Genomic DNA, 19989 nt, shown 5'->3' on the forward strand with positions numbered 1-19989 from the left:
CACACTTGCCATTGAGAGGCTAGACATTTGGGAAAATATTATTTCTAGCCCCAATTTATCTTTAGAGCACCAGCCTTCCATTTTCAGTTGCTATTGCTAATAATAACAATAAGTAATGTATATATTAGTTACTCTGGGCCAGGCACTTTTCTAGGCACTTTAAATATATTAACTATTTCATGAACATTTCTAGTTGGTCATTCCTTGATCATCTCAAATTTCATATGACTTAAAGTGAACTTGTGATTCCACATTTCCCTTACCTCCTGGCTACTTTCCAAACCTGCCCCTTTTTCCTTCTCTTCATCTTGGCTAATAATATAACCAGAATCAGCAGTTACCTGATAACCTTAAAGTTATTTCTCCTTACAATTAATCCCTTTATCTAATGATCACAAATAATAAGCTCTGAAAGAAAGCAATTATGTTCTAGGCACTGTGTTATCTCATTTAATCTTCACAACCTATGAAGTAGGTACTATCATTATCTCCCAATTAATAGATGAAAAATGGGAGATTCAGAGAAGTTAAGTAATTTGCCCAAGGTCACATGGCTTGATAAATGAGAAAAACTAGATTCAAAACTAGGTTTGTATGACTCTACAGTCTGTGCACAAAGTCCCGTTGACTTTATCTCTGAAATGTTTGTCTCCTGATCCCTTATTTCCACACCTGTTGCTAGTGCCATAGTTTAAGGTCTCTAATCATCTTTCGCAAGCAATACTACCAACCTCCTAAATTTCTTTCTTTCCAGGATCTTCCCTTCCAGTCCACCTTATCTCATCTTCATAAAACATACTGTTGGGTTTTTTGTTTCTCTGTTTTGAGACTCTGGGTGACTCTGTCACCCAAGCTTGAGTGCAATGGTGTGATCACGACTCACTGCAGCCTCGACCACCTTGACTCAAGAGATTTCACCTTCTGCCCCTAAGTAGCTGGCACTACACTACAAGTGTGTGCCACTGCACTGGCTAAAATATTTATTTTCTGTAGAGAAAGGGTCTCCCTATGCCGCCCAGGCTGGTCTCGAACTTCTGGGCTCAAGGGATCCTCCCGCCTCAGCCTCCAAAAGTGCTGGGATTGCAGGCGTGAGCCACTGTACCCTGCCAAAGCAAACCTTTGATGATCCTTTGTTACAAAATAAAGAGCAAACTCTTTATAATGGCTTTACAAAATTCCTTTACAATTCAGTTTCTTGATCCCATTCCCTATCTTGTTTTCCTTCTTTCTTTTCTTTTTTTTTTTGAGACAGGGTTCTCCCACCTCACCCTCCCAAAGTGCTGGGATTACAGGTGTGAGCCACCATGCCTAGCCATGACTGGCTTCTTCTGTACATTAATCTTGCTGCCCTATGGGATATTTCAGCTGTAGCATACACAACCCACTAGCAACTTCCTCATGTCTCTCAATTAAAAACTCTTGCAAGACAATGCATCATTTTGACCAAGTCCCAGAAGTTATTGGTTTTCTTAGCCAGTTAGATAGGCCCAACTTGGTTAGGTAGTTAACTCCGTTAGCTGTGACCAATATGAGCTATGTCTGTTGGACATCATGGGTTTGCAGAGATTTTTCTGAGGGAGGAGGGCAGAGGATGGGCAGAGCAGACCTACATTATTACAGAAAGATGGAACTAGGATTCCAACCCAGGTCTTCTGACCCCAGTCAAATACTTCTTCCACTTGAAGAAGCAACCTATTAAAATTAAAAAAGTTAACATGAAGCTCTTTTCACTTTTTCCATTGAAAAGCTACTAGCAGGCTACACATATATTACAACCTGAATTAATATACTACGCATACATGTAAATATTGACTTATTTCTTTAGTACCAATAAGTTGGTATTCTAGATAGGTCTTCATTATTTGTCACAAAGATAGCAAACTGTTCCTATGATGGTATCATTGAAGGATTTTGTGAACACACTGATTTTTAACCTTACTTGGCTTAGATAAGTGGTATACAGACCAAACCACAGTTTAAGCACAGGCAGGGAGATATGGCAACTCGGTTTTTTCCCGTACATAGGCATTATTAACCTTGGGTTGTGGGCAAAAGAAAGCCAAGTTTTCTAAGCAGGAAAGCAACAAAAGCAAAATGAAACTTCTGAGATAAAACCATTTGCTGCTGTGGGCATACAGATGTGGGACAAATGAATTTTAATAAGCCTTTAGAATTATTAAGACCCTTTAAGAATAAATTAATTCAAAATTAGGGAATATTATTGGAATATGAGACAAGTGGGAATTAACTTTTTTTTTTTAAGAGACAGGGTCTCGCTATGTTTCCCAGGCTGGAGTGCAGTAGCTATTCACAGGTGTGGTTATAACCTTGAACTCCCAGATTCCAGTGATCCTCCTCTCAGCCTCCCATATAGCTGGGACACTGGCTAATTTTAATTATGCAAATACGTCTGTATTCAACCTGGGGTCAATACAACCAATAGGACAAATCGTGTCTTTCGTCAGTTGGAACATATTGCAGGTGCTGAGAAATTCCAAGTATTACACCCTAAAATGATATTATTTAGTGTAGATTTTAAATTTTGTTCTATCATAAATCATCTGACCCTAGATGTTCACATGTATAGCACACGGTCAGGCGTATACCCAGGATTATGCATTTCAGGAAATACATAAGCGTGCAAGTTTGTGCAAGAATTGTCTTCCTGAGTGGGTTCTAACTAAAATACAAAACGAAACTAAATATCCTCATTTTTGAAACAATTACTTATAATGTATCTCAAAGGGAATTCTTGAGACACCCTCTTCAATAAAAAATTAAATTCGAAAATGTATACAAGAGCTTTGGGAGTTAAGATGAAAACAAAGATATTTCGTGGGAGTTTTGAGACAAGAAGGAATACATTCAAATACAAAATAAACTACCCTGAATTTCTCCTGGATTGCCATTCTTGTAAAATTTTAGATATTGCACATTTTCATAATCTAACTCATGGCAGCCCCAACATAAAACTAGTCCTCTGCGGGAATTGCAACTAGATTAGCGGCAACGGTTTGACGCGGATCCGGGGGGAGGGCGGGAGCAAGGCAGGGAGAGAAGGAGCGACCTGCCCAGGACATGCAGCTTATCTCTAGAGAAACGGGTTTTGCAGCACAAAGTAGCCTGTGTCCGATTCATCTATTTTCTGCCTTGCTCCTTCAAACGGAAACCTAACAAAGACCACAGGCAGCCAAGGGCCGCAGCCGGGGACCCAACCCTGGTCACCAAGCCCGCGGAGTGGCCGCACGCGGGGCGGCCGGGTCCCCCAAGCTGCGCGTCCCGAGCTAGCGAGATCCCAGCCTGACAGGCGACGCCGGCAGCTCCCAGTCGCGACCGAGCAGCGGCCCAGCACAGGCTGCCGAGGCCAGCGGACGGCCCAGCCGGCCCCTCGCGTGCTCTGGGCGCGCCGAGCCTCCACACTCACCATCTCGATGATCTTGGTCTTCCGCCCCGTCTTCCTCTTCAAGGTGAATATGTACTGAGCCAGCACAACCCCCGCCACCAGGGCGCACACGCTGGCGCTCGCTACCGCGCCCACCCTCGCCACGGCCGCGCGGTCCATGGACGGGGCCCTCATGCGCGTCCAGGCAGGAAAAAAACAGGCAGCTCGCGTAGACTGCGAGTCTCGGAAGCGCGGGATCCAAGAGCATCACGGACGAGCCCGCGACGCCCCGCCCCGCGCAGCTCCGCCCCCACGAAGCCCCACCCACACTCCATCGACGGGAGAGGCGAGGACGCGGCGGGAGGGGCGTGGCCTGTGCCCGGAGCCCAGGCTGGAGGCGGCCTTTAGCCGACTCAGGGTCTCACGAGCTGCTGTGAGGGCAGGGCAGAGTATTGCGGTAATTATCCTTCTCTGCTAATGAGGATTAGGCCGTGGTTCGCTCGATCCCCGCCCCAATAGAAATCTAATTCCAACTGCGGCCCGCTAAGAAGTCGGTCTCCGGCCTTCGCGCCTCAGCCCCTCTGGACGCCGGTCCCCAGAAGGCGGCGCGGCACGGTGTGACCTGCGCAGTGGCGTCCGTTCTAAGTGCTATAACAACAGGGGGAAGATGGCTCAGAGTTAGGCTGGAGAGGGGCGGTGTCCCTTCCGCCGCAGCCGCGGAATTTCTGCTACATCCCCTTCGCCGCCTCCGCCATCCTTTTTTCTGTGTGAGCAGAAGGGCTTGCAGTTGTTCTCTCCTGCCTAGTGTCTTCCAAGGGATAGATGCCATTTCTTCTGCTGGTCTTTGGGGGTGAGGAGGGGCGCAGGGGAGCTTCTTGGGGGAATCGCTCCAACTCTGTGGAGCTGGTGGTGCTGCCTGGTGGGGCTCTCTCTGCCCAGGACGTGGAACAACTTTCAGCCGGAGGACTAGAGGAAATAGTTGTAGGGGAGGAAAAATTGTTTCCTTCTAGCCTTTTATGTCATTTGGCTGGTCTACAAATTAAATTGATGTAAGACAGAGGAATATGAGAAAAACGATTTGTCGACCGAAAGGTGAAATAACAGGCACTAAAACTTAAAGAAATCATGGTTAGTTTTATTACTCGGCCAAGTTTGAGGACTTAAGCCTGGGAACACAGACTCAGTATAGACCGAGAACGTGTCCCAAAGTAAGTTAGCTGGGAGTATAACCTGAAGAAGACTGAGTTTTAATACCCAGAATATTTGAGTATCACTATCTAGACTACTGTGTCATTTTGTCGCCAAAGTAATTTTTTATGAATCCAGTTTTGCACCAAATACCAATATGACTTAAATGTTGTCTGATTGTGAGGCCTAAGATGGTCACAGTCTCATTTATCTTTCTTCCTTAACAAAAACATTTTCCATATATTACATATTATTTTGAATGGGTAGAGACTAAAGCCACGTTTCTATAATTTCAGGATTTTAAACATTTTGTAGACAATAACATTCGTCTTGAAGCTGTGGACAATCTAAAACAGAAATGGAGTTCCAAATTTTGTTTTTGTAATATAGCCCGTCAACTGCACATGGGAAGAATGTGGGTACTCTGAAATATGATTTCTATTTTAACTAGTTATACTATATCATAGGTCTGATTATCATATATATGAGATGTTAAAGCTGTAGGAGTATAGTCAATTAGACTACAAACCCTGGTAGTAAATTTCCAGGAGGAAAGGGGTCCATATGTTTTTTATAAGTGTAAACCTTGTGTTTCTGAATCTAAGAGGGTTGGCCATGTTTGGAGACTATTTCAGCTTCTATGTGAATTAACATATTAATTATTCTTGTTGAAAGACATGGAAGATCTTGATATGGTTTGACCCTGTATCCTCACCCACATCTCATTTTGAATTATACTCCCATAATTCACATGTGTTGTGGGAGGGACCTGGTGGGAGATAATTGAATCATTGGGGTGTTTTCTTCCATACTGTTTTGGTGGTAGTGACTTAAGTATCAGGAGATCTGATGGTTTTATCAGGGTTTCCGCTTTTGCGTCTTCCTCATTCTCTCTTTGTCTGCTCCCATCCATGTAAGATGGGACTTGCTCCCTGCCTTCCACTATGATTGTGAGGCTTCCCCAGCCACGTGGAACTGGAAGTCCAATTAAACCTCTTTCTTTTGTAAATTGCCCAGTCTGGGGTATGTTTTTATCAGCAGCCAGAAAACAGACTAATGCAGATCTCTACACAGAGAACTACAAAATACTGATGAAAGAAATCAGGCCAGGTAAGGTGGCTGGTGCCTGTAATCTCAGCACTTTGGAAGCCCAAGGTTGGGGGATTGCTTGAGGCCACAAGTTTGAGAGCAGTCTCGGCAACATAGCGAGACCCTGTCTCTACAATCCCTGCAAAACCAAAGAAGTTAGCTGGGCATGGTGCTGCGTTTCACTCTCGTCCGTGTGAAGAGACCACCAAACAGGCTTTGTGTGAGCAACAAGGCTGTTTATTTCACCTGGGTGCAGGCGGGATGAGTCCAAAAGAGAGTCAGTGAAGGGAGATAGGGGTGGGGCCGTTTTGTAATATTTGGGTAGGTAAAGGAAAATGTGTTACAGTCAAAGGGGGGTTGTTCTCTGGCAGGCAGGGGTGGGGGTCGCAAGGTGCTCAGTGGGGGAGCTTTTGAGCCAGGATGAGCCAGGAGAAGGAATTTCACAAGGTAATGTCATCAGTTAAGGCAGGGACCCACCATTTTTCACTTCTTTTGTGGTGGAATGTCATCAGTTAAGGCAGGAACAGGCCATTTTCACTTCTTTTGTGATTCTTCACTTGTTTCAGGCCATCTGGGCATATAACTTGCAGGTCACAGGGTATATGATGGCTTAGCTTGGGCTCAGAGGCCTGACACTGCATGCCTGTAGTCCCAACTACTCAGGAGGCTGAGGTGGGAGGATTGCTGGAGCCTAGCAGTTGGAGACTGCAGTGAGCTATGATTATGGACTCCAGCCTTGGTGAAAAGGTCAGGAGATCGAGAACATCCTGGCTAACACGATGAAACCCCATCACTACTAAAAATACAAAAAATTAGCTGGGCGTGGTGGCGGGCGCCTGTAGTCCCAGTTACTCGGGAGGCTGAGGCAGGAGAATGGCATGAACCCAGGAGGTGGCTTTCAGTGAGCCAAGATCATACCACTGCATTCCAGCCTGGGCAACAGAGCAAGACTGTGTCTCAAAAAAAAAAAAAAAAAAAAAAAAAGTGAGACCCTGTCTCAAGAAAAAGGAAAAGAATGGAAGAAAGGGAAGGAAAGAAGGAAAGAAAAAAAGAAAGAAAGAATAGATGACACAAACAAATGGAAAAACACCTCATGCTCCAGGATTAGAAGAATTAATGTCATCAAAATGACCATACTGCCCAAAGCAATTCAAATTCAACAATACAGATTCAGCAAATACAGATTCAGGAATACATATTCAGCAAATACAGATTCAACACAATACCTGGCAAACTACCAATGTCATTCTTCATGGAATTAGAAAAAACAATCCTAAAATTCATGTGGAACCATAAAAGGGCCCAAATAGACAAAGCAATCCTAAACAAAAGGAGTAAAGCTGGAGGTATCACATTTTGACTTAAAATTATACTACAAAGCCATAGTAAACAAAACAGCATGGTACTGGTATAAAAATAGACATGACACATAGATCAATGGAACAAAATAGAGAAACTAGAAATAAATGTCCCGTATTTGTGGCAAACTGATATTTGACAAAATATACACTGGCAAAAGGACACCCTATTCAATAAATTGTGCCGGGATAATTTTAGAGCCATATGCAGAAGAATGAACCTGGACCCCCGTCTCTCACTGTATACAAAAATTAACCAAGATGGATTTAAGACTTAAATGTAAGACCTGAAACCATAAAAATCCTAGAAGAAACCCTGGGAAAAACTCTTCCGGACATTGGCCTAGGCAAAGAACTTATGACTAAGTCCTCAAAAGGAAACAACAAAAATGAAAAACAAAAGTTGACAAATGGGACTTCATTAAGCTAAAAAGCTTCTGCAGTGCAAAACAAATAATCAACAGACTAAACATACAGCCTATAGAATGGGAGAAAATATTTGCAAAGAATGCATGTGACAAAGGGTGACTATTCAAAATCTATAAGAAACTCAAACTACTCAACAAGAAAAACCATTAAAAAGTGACCATACTGCCCTTGACTTGAAGGACAACATTTTTCAAAAGAAGACATACAAATGGCCCACAAGCATATGAAAAAATGCTCTACAACACTGGTCATCAGAGAAATGCAAATCAAAACCACAATATGATATCATTTCACACCAGTCTGAATGGCTTTTAAAGTCAAAACACAACAGATGCTGGTGAGGCCATGGGCAAAGGAGAATGCTTAAACACTATTGGTGGGAATGTAAATTAATTCAGCCACTGTGGAAAGCAGTTTGGACATGTCTCAAATAACATAAAACAGAACTACAAGTCAACCCAGCAATCTAATTACTGGGTATATATTCAAAAGAAAATAAATTATTCTGCCAAAAAGACACATGCATCACAGCACTATTCACAAGAGCAAAGACATCGAATCAACCTACATGTCCATCAACAATGGATTGGATGAGGAAAATGTGGTACATGGACATGAGTCAATACTACACAGCCATAAAAAAAGAACAAAATCATGTCATATGCAGCAACATTAATGCAGCTGGAGGCCATTATCCTAAGCAGATTAATGCAGGAACAGGAAACCAAGTGCTGCATGTTCTCACTTATAAATGGGAGCTAAACATTGAGTACTCATGGACATAAAGATATATATATTATATATATTTTATATAATATAAATTATAATATATAAAATATATAATTTATATATTATATAAGTATATATAAAATATATAATTTATATATTATATAAGTATATATAAAATATATAATTTATATATTATATAAGTATATATAAAATATATAATTTATATATTATATAAGTATATATAAAATATATAATTTATATATTATATAAGTATATATAAAATATATAATTTATATATTATATAAGTATATATAAAATATATAATTTATATATTATATAAGTATATATAAAATATATAATTTATATATTATATAAGTATATATAAAATATATAATTTATATATTATATAAGTATATATAAAATATATAATTTATATATTATATAAGTATATATAAAATATATAATTTATATATTATATAAGTATATATAAAATATATAATTTATATATTATATAAGTATATATAAAATATATAATTTATATATTATATAAGTATATATAAAATATATAATTTATATATTATATAAGTATATATAAAATATATAATTTATATATTATATAAGTATATATAAAATATATAATTTATATATTATATAAGTATATATAAAATATATAATTTATATATTATATAAGTATATATAAAATATATATTTTATATATAAAATTATATTTATATAATATACAATATCTTTTCAGACAGCTGCCTAGCCTTTATTTTATATATTTTATATGTTATATAGTATATATTATATATAATATAATATATAATATATAAATATGTGTTTTATATATTTATAATATGTTATATATATTTATATATAATTTATAAGTATATAAAACACACTTATATATAAATATATATATTTATATGTATAGATGGAACTGCAGACCATTTTCTTTAGTGAAATAACTCAGAAACAAAATTAATTTTTTTTCTCACTTACAAGTGGGAGTCAAACAATGGGTGCACATAAACATACAGAGTGGAATAATAGACATTGGAGACTCCAAGTGGTGCAAGGGTAGGGGGGCAGGATAAAATACCACCTATTAGATACAATGTATACTATTCTGGTGATGGGTGCACTAAATGCCCACGTTTTACCACTACTCAATATATCCATGTAACACAACTGCACTTGTACCCCTAAATCCATAAAAAAAAAACAGAACTAAAAAAATGTGAGTTTGGACACATGCTCTTTTTCACTATTGGACCTTAGCATTTTCCCCGTAAATTGAGCAGTTTGATTTACCCGCTTTAAAAATAGCATCATTATCTTTTCAGGCAGCTGCCTCGCCTTTATTTTTTTCCTGGAAGAGTACTTCCTTTAGCTTAAATTTAGGTCAGTAAGTATTGATTTTTTTTGAAAATGCCTTTTTTCATTATATGCACTCTTGACTTGCCCTAACACTCCCAATCCTGCATCTGTTGCTCCTAAGGATCTCTACCTTACTTGGCCAGTGTTGCCATATCCACCAAACATGTTGTTGCCACTGGGCATTTATGGCAGAGGTGCAGTTTGAGTATAAGTTATGGACCCAAAAATGTTGAGTGTTCCAAATCAACATGAGGTGAATGGTAGCTACTCCTAAATAGAGCTTAGTCTGAGTGTGTCATAAGACTTCCCATATTTTTTCTGAGTGAGTCCTAAATTACCATCTAGTGGGATCCTAGTCCATTAAGTGATTCCTACTGTGTGATTCTAGGTTACATTATACTGTTTTTTTTCCAACCACAAAAGCAAGGTTTCTGTCCCCTCAGTCAAGAGATACTGTGACAGGGCACACAGGTTGCTGCTGTCTTTTCTTATACCTGGGGACCTTGCACAGTAACTGATACCTATATTTATAGAAACACAATGATCCATTTGTCAAGTATTAAAAATAGACCAATGAGATCTAGAATTGGGAAGGACTTTCTGGATGTTCCTTTCTACATGGGAACCTAGATAGTACATTATACTATTTCAGATAGTATATTATATCTGAAAAGAAAGTACCATAAGCTGTAGGAACATTGGATTGGTTCCAAGGGGTTGACATTAGAATACCAATGTCATTTTGATATGGAAATATTGGAAAATAAGAGTCTGTCCCATATTTATGTTCATCAAATTAGTTATTTTCCAATGTATGGTGAGGGTATTGAATAAAGGAAGGTGTTTTGTGGGGAGCAGACATGTGCAAACCTACCCCGAAGTCCACAGAAGCTGAGAGGCTGAAGACAGAGGCTGACAAATCCAGTTACAAACAGAAGCCATGTCTGTGTCTTCAGTGGCAGTAAGACAAGATGGTGGATGCCCATTACCATGACCCCTCAGACCCAAGGCTTATATACCAGTGGGAAGGGGTGGTTTAGAAGGAATGTGTAGGACAATTGACATACAATAATATCAAGTTTGTTTGACTTTAGGGCAGTATTTATGGTACTTGCTTTTACACAATGAACGATAGATAAACTGGAAATCTTAGATGCCTTCTCAGAACAAAGAATATCAGAAGCCAACATGGTGTATTAGCTTTTTTTTTTTTTTGAGACGGAGCCTCGCCCTGTCACCCAGCCTGGAGTGCAATGGCACGATCTTGGCTCACTGTAAACTCTGCCTCCCAAGTTCAAGCAATTCTCCTACCTCAGCCTCCCAAGTAGCTGGGATTACAGGTGTGCACCACCATGGCCAGCTAATTTTTGTATTTTTTTTTAGTACAGACAGGGTTTCACCATGCTGGCCAGGCTGGTCTCGAACTCCTGACCTCAGGTGATCCACCTGCCTCGACCTCCCAAAGTGTTGGGATTACAGGCGTGAACCACCGTGCCCGGCCAGGTTAACTTTTAAGATGGAGTTGCTTTGTCCTCCACAGAGGGGGTGTCATTAAATATTTAGACAGTATAAAAGGAAAGCATGAGAGTAGAAGTCATATACAGAAGAAATTGTTGTTTTATTTTGTTTTTTGATGAGGTCTTGCTATGTGGCCTAGACTGGTCTTGAACTCCTAGGTTCAAGCGATCCTCCCAATATCTGGGATTACAGGTATGCACCACCATGCCCAGCTATAGAATAAATTTATTGTATGGGACTGGTCTAGTATCTTGAGATACTCTGTGTACCCTGTTGTCTTTGTCTTGTCTTTGGAGGAGCCAGGAGTCTTTCAAAATTTTAACTTAAGATCTCCAGAGGGCTTAGAAATCCATTTAGGAGTTGGGGCTTTTTTTATTTTTATTTTTTTATTTTTTTTTGAGACGGAGTCTCGCTCTGTCGCCCAGGCTGGAGTGCAGTGGCGCGATCTCGGCTCACTGCAAGCTCCGCCTCCTGGGTTCTCGCCATTCTCCTGCCTCAGCCTCCCGAGTAGCTGGGACTACAGGCGCCCGCCACCACGCCCGGCTAATTTTTAGTATTTTTAGTAGAGACAGGGTTTCACCGTGTTAGCCAGGATGGTCTCGATCTCCTGACCTCGTGATCCACCCGCCTCGGCCTCCCAAAGTGCTGGGATTACAGGCGTGAGCCACCGCGCCCGGCCTGGGGCTTTTTTTAAATGAGAGATGTGAACCCAAGAGTCAAATCCTTCAAGTTTAGCTGCACAATGATTAGTCAACAGTATCTAATAAGGTTCCTTCCAGTGAGGCTTAAGAGAGTCCTTTAGCTGATGTCTTTCCCAATAAATGTAGTCACCCAATTGGAGGTCATGACATTTGATGTCTTCATCTCCCAGTAGTGTGCTGTGAAATAAATAATAAACTGTTCTGTGCATCTTGACTGCTTCAGCTCCAGCCATGTCTCAAAGGGGACCAGGTACAGGCTGCTACTTCAGAGGGGACAAGCGTGGCAGCTTGGCAGCTTGCATGTGGTGTTAAGCCTGTTGGTGCACACAGTGCAAGGGTTGAGTCTTGGGAGCCTCTGCCTAGATTTCAGAGGATATATGGAAAAGCCTGGATGTCCAGGCATAAGCCTGCTGCAGGGGCAGAGCCCTCATGGAGAACCTCTACTTAAGGGTAGTATGGAGAGGAAATGTAGCGTTAGAGCCCTCACACAGAGTCCCCACTGGGGCACTGCCTAGTGGAACTGTGAGAATGGGGTCACCATCCTCCAGACCCTGGAATGGTAGGGCTGCCAACAGCTTGCACTGTGCACCTGGAAAAGCTGCAGGCACTGAATGCCAGGCCATGAGAGTAGCTATAGGGGCTGAACCCTGCAAAGTCAAAGGGGTGGAGCTGTCCAAGGCTTTGGCAGCCCACCCTTTGCCCCAGCATCCCCTGGATGTGAGCCATCAAGTCAAAGGAGCTTATTTCAGAGCTTTAAGATTTAAAGACTGCCCTACTGGGTTTTGGACTTGCATGGGGCCTGTAGCCCCTTTCTTTCGGCCAATTTCCCCCTTTTGGAATGATAGTATTTACCCAATGCCTGTACCCCATTGTATCTTGGAAGTAACTAACTCGTTTTTGATTTTACAGGCTCATAAATAGAAGGGACTTGCCTTATCTCAGACTAGACTTTGGACTTTCGAGATAATGCTGGAATAAGTTAAAACTTTGGGAGACTCTTGAAAAGGAATTATTTTATTTTGCAACATGAGAAGGACATGAGATTTGGAGGGGCCCAGGGTGCAATAATATGGTTTGGACCTGTGTTCCCACCAAATCTCATGTTGAATTGTAATCCTCAGTGTTGGAGGTGGGGCCTGGTGGAAGATGATTGATCATGGGGTTAGAGTTCTCATGAATAGGCTAGCACCATCCCCTTGGTGCTGTTCTTGTGATAGTGAGTGAGTTATTGTGAGATCTGGTTGTTTAAAAGTGTGTAGCATGTCCCCTGCCCCCCCCACCCTGACCCCACACCACCCCTGCTTCTTCTCTGGCCATGTGAAGTGCTGCTCCCTCTTTGCCTTCTGCCATGATTGTAAGTTTCCTGAGGCCTCCCCAGAAGCAGAAGCTTCTATGTTTGCTGTACAGCCTGCAGAACCCGAAGCCAATTAAACCTCTTTTCTTTATAAATTACCCAGTCTCAGTATTTCTTTATAATAGTCTGAGAATGGACTAGTACAGACATTTTCTTATAATTTGCATTGTGGCTCTTTTGCTTGGGAATGTTTCAACCCAGTGGGAGAACATGCAAATCATAACCAACATGAATTTATATCCCTGAACAGGAGATAATTGAACGAAATGTATTTGCCAAATATCAAAGGGTCCAGCAGAAAGGGAGAAGTGCCTCTGTGACTCACAGAGGGGCTGGATTATGTTTATTTAGCATAAACCTTATAAGCTATTGTGGGTGAAGGTTTTCAGTAGTATTGTTTTTCTCATGCAATCATTTTTTTTTTTAGGTCTCTAGTGTATAAGCTCATAGATGTGTTGTAACATAGGAAATTGAAATCCCATAGGCAAATGGGTTTGTCATTGAGTCCAAACTATAGGTTACAAGTGGTAGCGGGGAATATTTGCCCTTTGTTAACCATATTTCTTTTCTCTCTCTCTTTTCTTTCATTCTTTTCTTTCTTTTTTTGAGACATGGTATCATTCTGTCTACCAGGTTGGAGTACAGTGCCACAATCATGGCTCACTGCAGCCACAACCTCCTGGGCCCAATCAATCCTCCTGCCTCAGCCTCCTGGGTAACTGGGGACTGCAGGCACCTGCCAACATGCCTGGCTAATTTTTGTATTTTTTTTTTTTTTTTGTAGAGACAGGGTTTCACCATGTTGCCTAGACTGGTCTCAAATTCCTCGGCTCAGGTGATCCTCCTGCCTCAGCCTCCCAAAGTGTTGGGATTACAGGCATGAGCCACCACACCCAGCCTGCTAATCATATTTCTTTTTCCTTTTCTGAGGCTCTTTCTTGAGCATCCTGACATTCCCTTTTAATTGGGTTCCATTTAAGCATGGCTATTTCTATGATTTCATCTCATACTGGTAATAGGGCAGCTGTCTTTGCTGCTACATCAGTAAAATGGCTTCCCTTACTTTCCAGAGACTCAGTTTTTGAATGTCTAGGGATCTTATAGCCAAATTTATTTTTGTAATTGAATGGCTTCTGTAAGTTTAGAGACGTGAGAGCCATGTTTTGTAGGGTGTCTAGAGGAAGTCAGATGACCTTGTTATTTCTGTAACATTCCGAAGTCATGAGCTACACCAAAAGCATAGTGGCTGTCAGTGTAAATTTTAGCTGTCTGATCTTTGGCCAACTGGCAAGTTCTAGTGAGCTCTATTAATTCAGCCAGCTGAGGTGATATCACCATAAGGAAAGGCTTACTTTTTGTAATGTCCACAAAAGACACAACAGCATAGCCTGCTCAATATTTTCCAATATTTATCCTTTAGATATGATCTATCACCAAATAACATCAGCATTCTCTAGTGTTTTTTTGTTTTGTTTTGTTTTTTTAACAAATCCTGTCTGGCCATCAAGAGCTATACTGTTAGTGATATATAATCATAGGGCATCTCATCAGTCACTTTAGGCAGCAGGGAAGTGAGCTTAAGAGCATTATAATGAAGATTGTATTATGTGAGGAAGACAGTAAAAGTATCTCATAAGACACCAGCTGGCGAGGCACGGTGGCTTACTCCTATAATCCCAGCATTTTGGGAGGCTGAGGCAGGAGGATGGCTTGAGCCCAGGAGTTTGAGACCAGCCTGGGCAACATAGCAAGACCTCCACCTCTATAGAAAAATTAAAAAATTAGCTGGTTGTGTGGTGGCATGTCTGTGATCCCAGCTACTCAGGGGTGCTGAGATGGGAGGATTGCTTGAGCCCAGGAGATTGAGGCTGCAGTGAGCTATGATCATGCCACTGCACTCTATCCTGGGTGACAGTGTGGGACCCTGTCTCAACAAAACAAAAGAAGCCAACCTGCTAATAGAAAAAGGTTGAGTGCAATGCAAATTTAGAAGAGCTTCAGCAGAAGGAGGTACATACGTAGTGGAACTTTCATTACAATTTCCTGAGTAGCCTTGAGAAGTGCAACTGTGGCTGAGATGGCTCTTAAACAAGGGGGTAATCCACATGCTACAGAAGCTAGTTGTTGGCAGTAATAGCTGATACGTCTATGTTGTCCCCGTGTTTTGGGGCCAGAATGTGTAAGGTGATTCCATGACTTCCATGGACAAAGTGGAAAAATCGTTACTAGTAATTTGGATGTCTTCAATCAGGGGCTTTTATAAAACTATCCTTTAACTCCTAGTTAGCTGTTTGTCCTTCTGTGGTTTAAGGTATGAGATCTGGATGATCCTCTTTTACTAATGTATATAAACAGGCCAGGCATGGTGGCTCATGCCTGTAATCCTAACACTTTGAGAAACCAAGACGGCAGCATTGATTGAGGCCAGGAGTTTGGGACCAGCTTGGGCAACATAGCAAGACTTCATCTCTACAAAAAATGAAAGAATTAGCTGGGTGTGGTGGCATGCACCTGTAGTCCTAGTTACTTGGGAGGCTGAGGCAGGAGGATTGCTTGAGCCCAGGAGGTTGAGGCTGCAGTGAGCTATGATTGTGCCACTGTACTCTAACCCGGGTGACAGGGTGAGACTTTGTCTCTAAAAACATAAAAAATAAAAGAGTGTTAAAAATAATAAATATATAAAGTTTGTGCCATGAGGGAAAAGTTAGGAATCTAGCTATGACAGTAACCAGCTAATCTCACTAGGTGCAGTGGCTCACCACTATAATCCTAGCACTTTGGGAGGCTGAGGCTGGCAAATCACCTGAGGTCGGGAGTTTGAGACCAGCCTGACCAACATGGAGAAACCCTGTTCTACTAAAAATACAAAATTAGCTGGGCATGGTGGTGGGCGCCTGTAATCCCAGCTACTCGGGAGGCTGAGGCAGGAGAATCGCTTGAACCCGGGAGGTGGAGGTTGCAGTGAGCCGAGATCACGCTATTGCACTGCAGCCTGGGCCACAAGAGCGAAACTCAGTCTCAAAAAAAAAAAAAAAAAAAAAAGGAACCAGCTAATCTCAAAATCCATTAAGTTATCTTTTAGTTTTTGGAGTATGGAATGTAAGAATTCCAGTTATTCTGTCTGGATTTATGTGTAGCCCTTCCTTAGAAATAAAATGTCTTAAGTATTTCACTCTGTTAGGCAGAATTGAAGTTTTTTCTTAGAGACTTTATGGTGTTTTTTTTTTTTTTTTTTTTGCTAGTTCCAATAAATATAGACAGTCCCTTTTTCATTTTTCTAAGTTGGAAGAGCATAACAAGGGTCATTCACATACTGGAGCAGAGCAGAATTTTCTTCAAAATTTAGTTCAGGTAAATCAACTTTTAATATTTGTGAAAAGTAGGTTGGGCTTTCCTTGAAACCCTGGGGCATGACTGTCCAGGTGTATAGGCACTGTCCCAAGTAAAGTCAAACAGGTATTGACTATCAGGATCTACTGGTATACTGAAAAAGGCACTACATAAGTCAAATACAGTAAAACATTTATTATTTATGGGTGTATTAGACAAGAGGTTATGAGGGTTTGGAAATACTGGATGTCAAAGGACAACAATATTGTTAATGGCTCTTAAATTTGGCATAAATTTCCATTTCTTCCCCTTGGGTTTTTGTACTGGGATGATGGGCATATTATAAGGGCAGATGCAAGGAATGATTATCAATGAATTCCTTAATTAACGTCTTTATGCCTATTATGGATTCCTGTTTTAATGGGGATCATTTAATATCAGGAATTGGTTTATTTGGATCTACTTGTATTTTTTACTGATACAGCCATTGGAATTTTCCCTATGTTCATGGATGCACAGGACCATAGATAATCAGGAATGAAGTCTAACAAATCATGGTGTTCCTCCTTTGGTGCCTAGTAATTGAACCTGAATAATCATTTGACTGAAAATGTTTATAGTATCAATTTCAGCTGATTCTTTCTCATTTTGAAGAATATTCTTCCTGTTTTTGAAAAAGAGATATGGGCATTATAAAGCTCTAAGAAATCTCTCCTTGTAAGATATATTGGTACAGAAGGCACCAGAAGGAAGGAATGATGTCTATCTAAATTCCCTAGCTGCAAAGTTAAAAGTTCTGATCTATGTACAGTCATAGGCTGATTAGGTATCCTTACCATCCGAAGTGGTTGGTTACTCCAAGGAAGAGGGCTCTTTAGGAGGGTAGGGTTGAGAATAGAAAGTCTGGCTTCCATATCAACTAAAGCCTTCGTTTGTTTTTTGCTTATAAACGTATTTACGTCCCCTAGAGTGTAACTTAGGAGGAAGGGAAAAGCCCTCTTTATTTTTCCAGAGCCTCCCTGTTCTTCCTTTCCATTTTCTCTTTTTGCTTTTGCACCCATTTCAGCTTTCTACAAGTGTTTTAAAAGATGTCTTTTTTTTTTTTTTTATAATACAGACATTCTTAGATGTTTTTGAAACGCCTTCCAAAAGGGTGGCCTCTGTTTAAACCTAGCAACTTGGCCAGTAAGTCGCTGGAGTTGTAAATTTATAATTTTAGTGGCATTGTCATCCTTCCTCTGTTGTATCACCCTGGTTGGCTTATCAAGAAGGTTTACAAGCTCAGAAATATGTGAGGAGTCCCAGTTTATTTAATGTAACTTGACTACCTTGGCCAATTTTTTGTCTAACCCATTAAATAAACTTGAATTTAGTAAGGGATCATTTTGATGATCTTAGACTGGTGATATGGTTTGGCTCTGTGTTCCCACCCAAATATCATCTCTAATTGTAATCCCCACATGTTGAAGGAGGGACCTGGTGGGAGGTGATTGGATCATGGGGGTGAATTACCCCATTCTATTCTTGTGATAATGAGGGAGTTCTCATGAGAGCTGGAGGTTTTTACAGTGTTTGGCAGTTTCCCCTTCGCTCTCACTCTCTCCTGCTGCCATTTAAGATGACCCTTGCGTCCCCTTTGCTTTCCACCATGATTGTAAATTTCCTGAGGCTTCCCCAGGTATGCAGAGCTATGAGTCAACTAAACCTGTTTTATTTATAAATTACCCAGTCTCGGGTATTTATAGCAGTGTGAAAATGGACTAATACAACTGGCCTCATTTATTCCAGAGTATTGTTTAAACATCTTTTAAAATCTTTCAAAGTAGTCTAATACAGTCTCATTTGATCCTTGTTTACATTGTTGCACCTTAAACCAATTAGTGTTCTTTGGGAAATATCTGGGGAATTACCTGTGTTAGACAGTTTGTCAGTTCTGAGGCTTCTGCTGGGTCCTCTGCCTTTTGTTAATAGAAATTGCTTACTGGATTCTTCAAATCAACCTTTGATATCCATTCTCTACCTTTCCTTTCAGATAGTAACATATGAACTAGTTGACATAAATATGAATATACTGGCTTATCGGTCTTTTTTTTGAGACACACACACACACACACACACACCCCACTCTGTCACTCAGGCTGGAATGCAGTGGTGTGATCATGGCTCGCTGTAGTCTTGACCTCCTGGGCTCCAGCAGTCCTCCCACCTCAGTTTTCTGAGTAGCTGGAACCACAAAACCACACCTGGCTAATTATTTTTATTTTTTATAGATATGTGGTCCCACAATGTTGTACAGGCTGATCTCAAACTCCAGGGCTCAAGTGATCCTCCCTCCTTGGTCTCCCAAAGTGCTGAGATTACAGGCTGAGCCACCACACCCAGCCAGGTCTTTACTGCCAAACTAAGTTCCTTAGCAAAGCCTATAGGATCTTGGGTAGGATCAGGAAATTAGTAAAACCCCTGAGTTCTGATTTGGTCCAGGTGTAAGTGGTATAAGCCACTGAAGGATCCTCCCTTGGATTCAGCTTTTCTTTGGAAGGTGCTGCTAAAACTTCCATAGATAATGGGAGAGGAAGTCAAGGTAGGTCTGGACAGGGCAATTCTGAGAGCAGAGGATTGGAAAGGCTCTGGGGGACGGAGCAGGAACGGTAGTAGAAGAGGATAAAACAGTAGACAATTCAGACTTTTTTTCAACTGAGAAACAATTTCCAGAATCTTGTGATTTACCTCCCATATGGAAATGATTTTGTCATTTCCTACTTTAGAGGCTTCTAGATGCCATTGAAAGTAGCTTTCTCACTCTTTCTCTTTCATCTTTGAGCCAGCTCTCTCCCAATATGCATGTTAATCCAGTGATTCAAAAATTCTCAATATGAAGTGCCATAATTTTGTCATAAATCCAGCTGGTGTTTCAAGGGGTGGTAAGCACCCTTCAAAGATTTCAATCTTTGATGTCTAATTTCCCATGTTACTTCCTGTCCCCATCCATCTGCACTAAGCTAAGAATGTACAAGGTCAAAAATACGTTGCTTTAGAGCTTTACTCCTCAGGCTTGCACTCCCAGGTGGATTTAGCTCGCTTACATGTCTCAGGAAAACTCGCTGCTGAAAGAGGGAGCTACTCCTAATGCTAAATGACCACTCTTCATAAGTGTTTCCTGGAGGAGCTAGACTATTTTGAATGTTCTTCTGTTCATAGTGGAACCCTATGGACTGTTGCACATCACCAGGGATTTCCCTCCAAGGTCCACAAGATTCTTAGTTGCCTAAGAATACCTGAAGTTTGGGGTGGAGGGAGTGTATTTCCCTTATCTTCAGAACAATTTTATCTCAATTGTTTTTATATGAAGGTGAAGGGGTTTGTGCAACTAGAAGATGGCCTTTGAAAAGAGGGAAACATTGAGCTGAGCCACAAGATCCACCACTCAAACTGTGGCAATACTTGGTCAACCTAACCTTCTGTCCTTCCTTCCTAACAATTTAGAACAAGCAATAACAATTCTATGAAGAATTTGGCAAACCCAGGATATAT

At 40.9% G+C, this 19989-nt stretch overlaps 1 protein-coding gene and 1 long non-coding RNA gene across 3 annotated transcripts in view; one reads left to right on the forward strand and one right to left on the reverse strand.

Moving 5' to 3' along the window:
* Window positions 1–3688, reverse strand: part of NT5C3A (5'-nucleotidase, cytosolic IIIA) — a 47989-nt gene extending 44301 nt beyond the window's left edge. Inside the window, exon 1 of one of the 2 annotated variants that reach the window (XM_019030892.2) lies at window positions 3425–3688. In XM_019030892.2, the coding sequence (XP_018886437.2) occupies window positions 3425–3577 (153 nt within the window). In that variant the 5' untranslated portion in view covers window positions 3578–3688. The remainder of the gene's footprint in view (window positions 1–3424) is intronic. The other variant, XM_063708096.1, reaches the window with a different exon arrangement.
* A 20-nt stretch (window positions 3689–3708) lies between these two features.
* Window positions 3709–19989, forward strand: part of LOC129523806 (uncharacterized) — a 32980-nt gene continuing 16699 nt past the window's right edge. Inside the window, exon 1 of the long non-coding RNA XR_008667439.2 lies at window positions 3709–3839. This is a non-coding gene — a long non-coding RNA (uncharacterized lncRNA). The remainder of the gene's footprint in view (window positions 3840–19989) is intronic.

Source organism: Gorilla gorilla, chromosome 6 (genome assembly GCF_029281585.2).
Source record: "Gorilla gorilla gorilla isolate KB3781 chromosome 6, NHGRI_mGorGor1-v2.1_pri, whole genome shotgun sequence".
Lineage (NCBI taxonomy): Eukaryota > Metazoa > Chordata > Mammalia > Primates > Hominidae > Gorilla > Gorilla gorilla.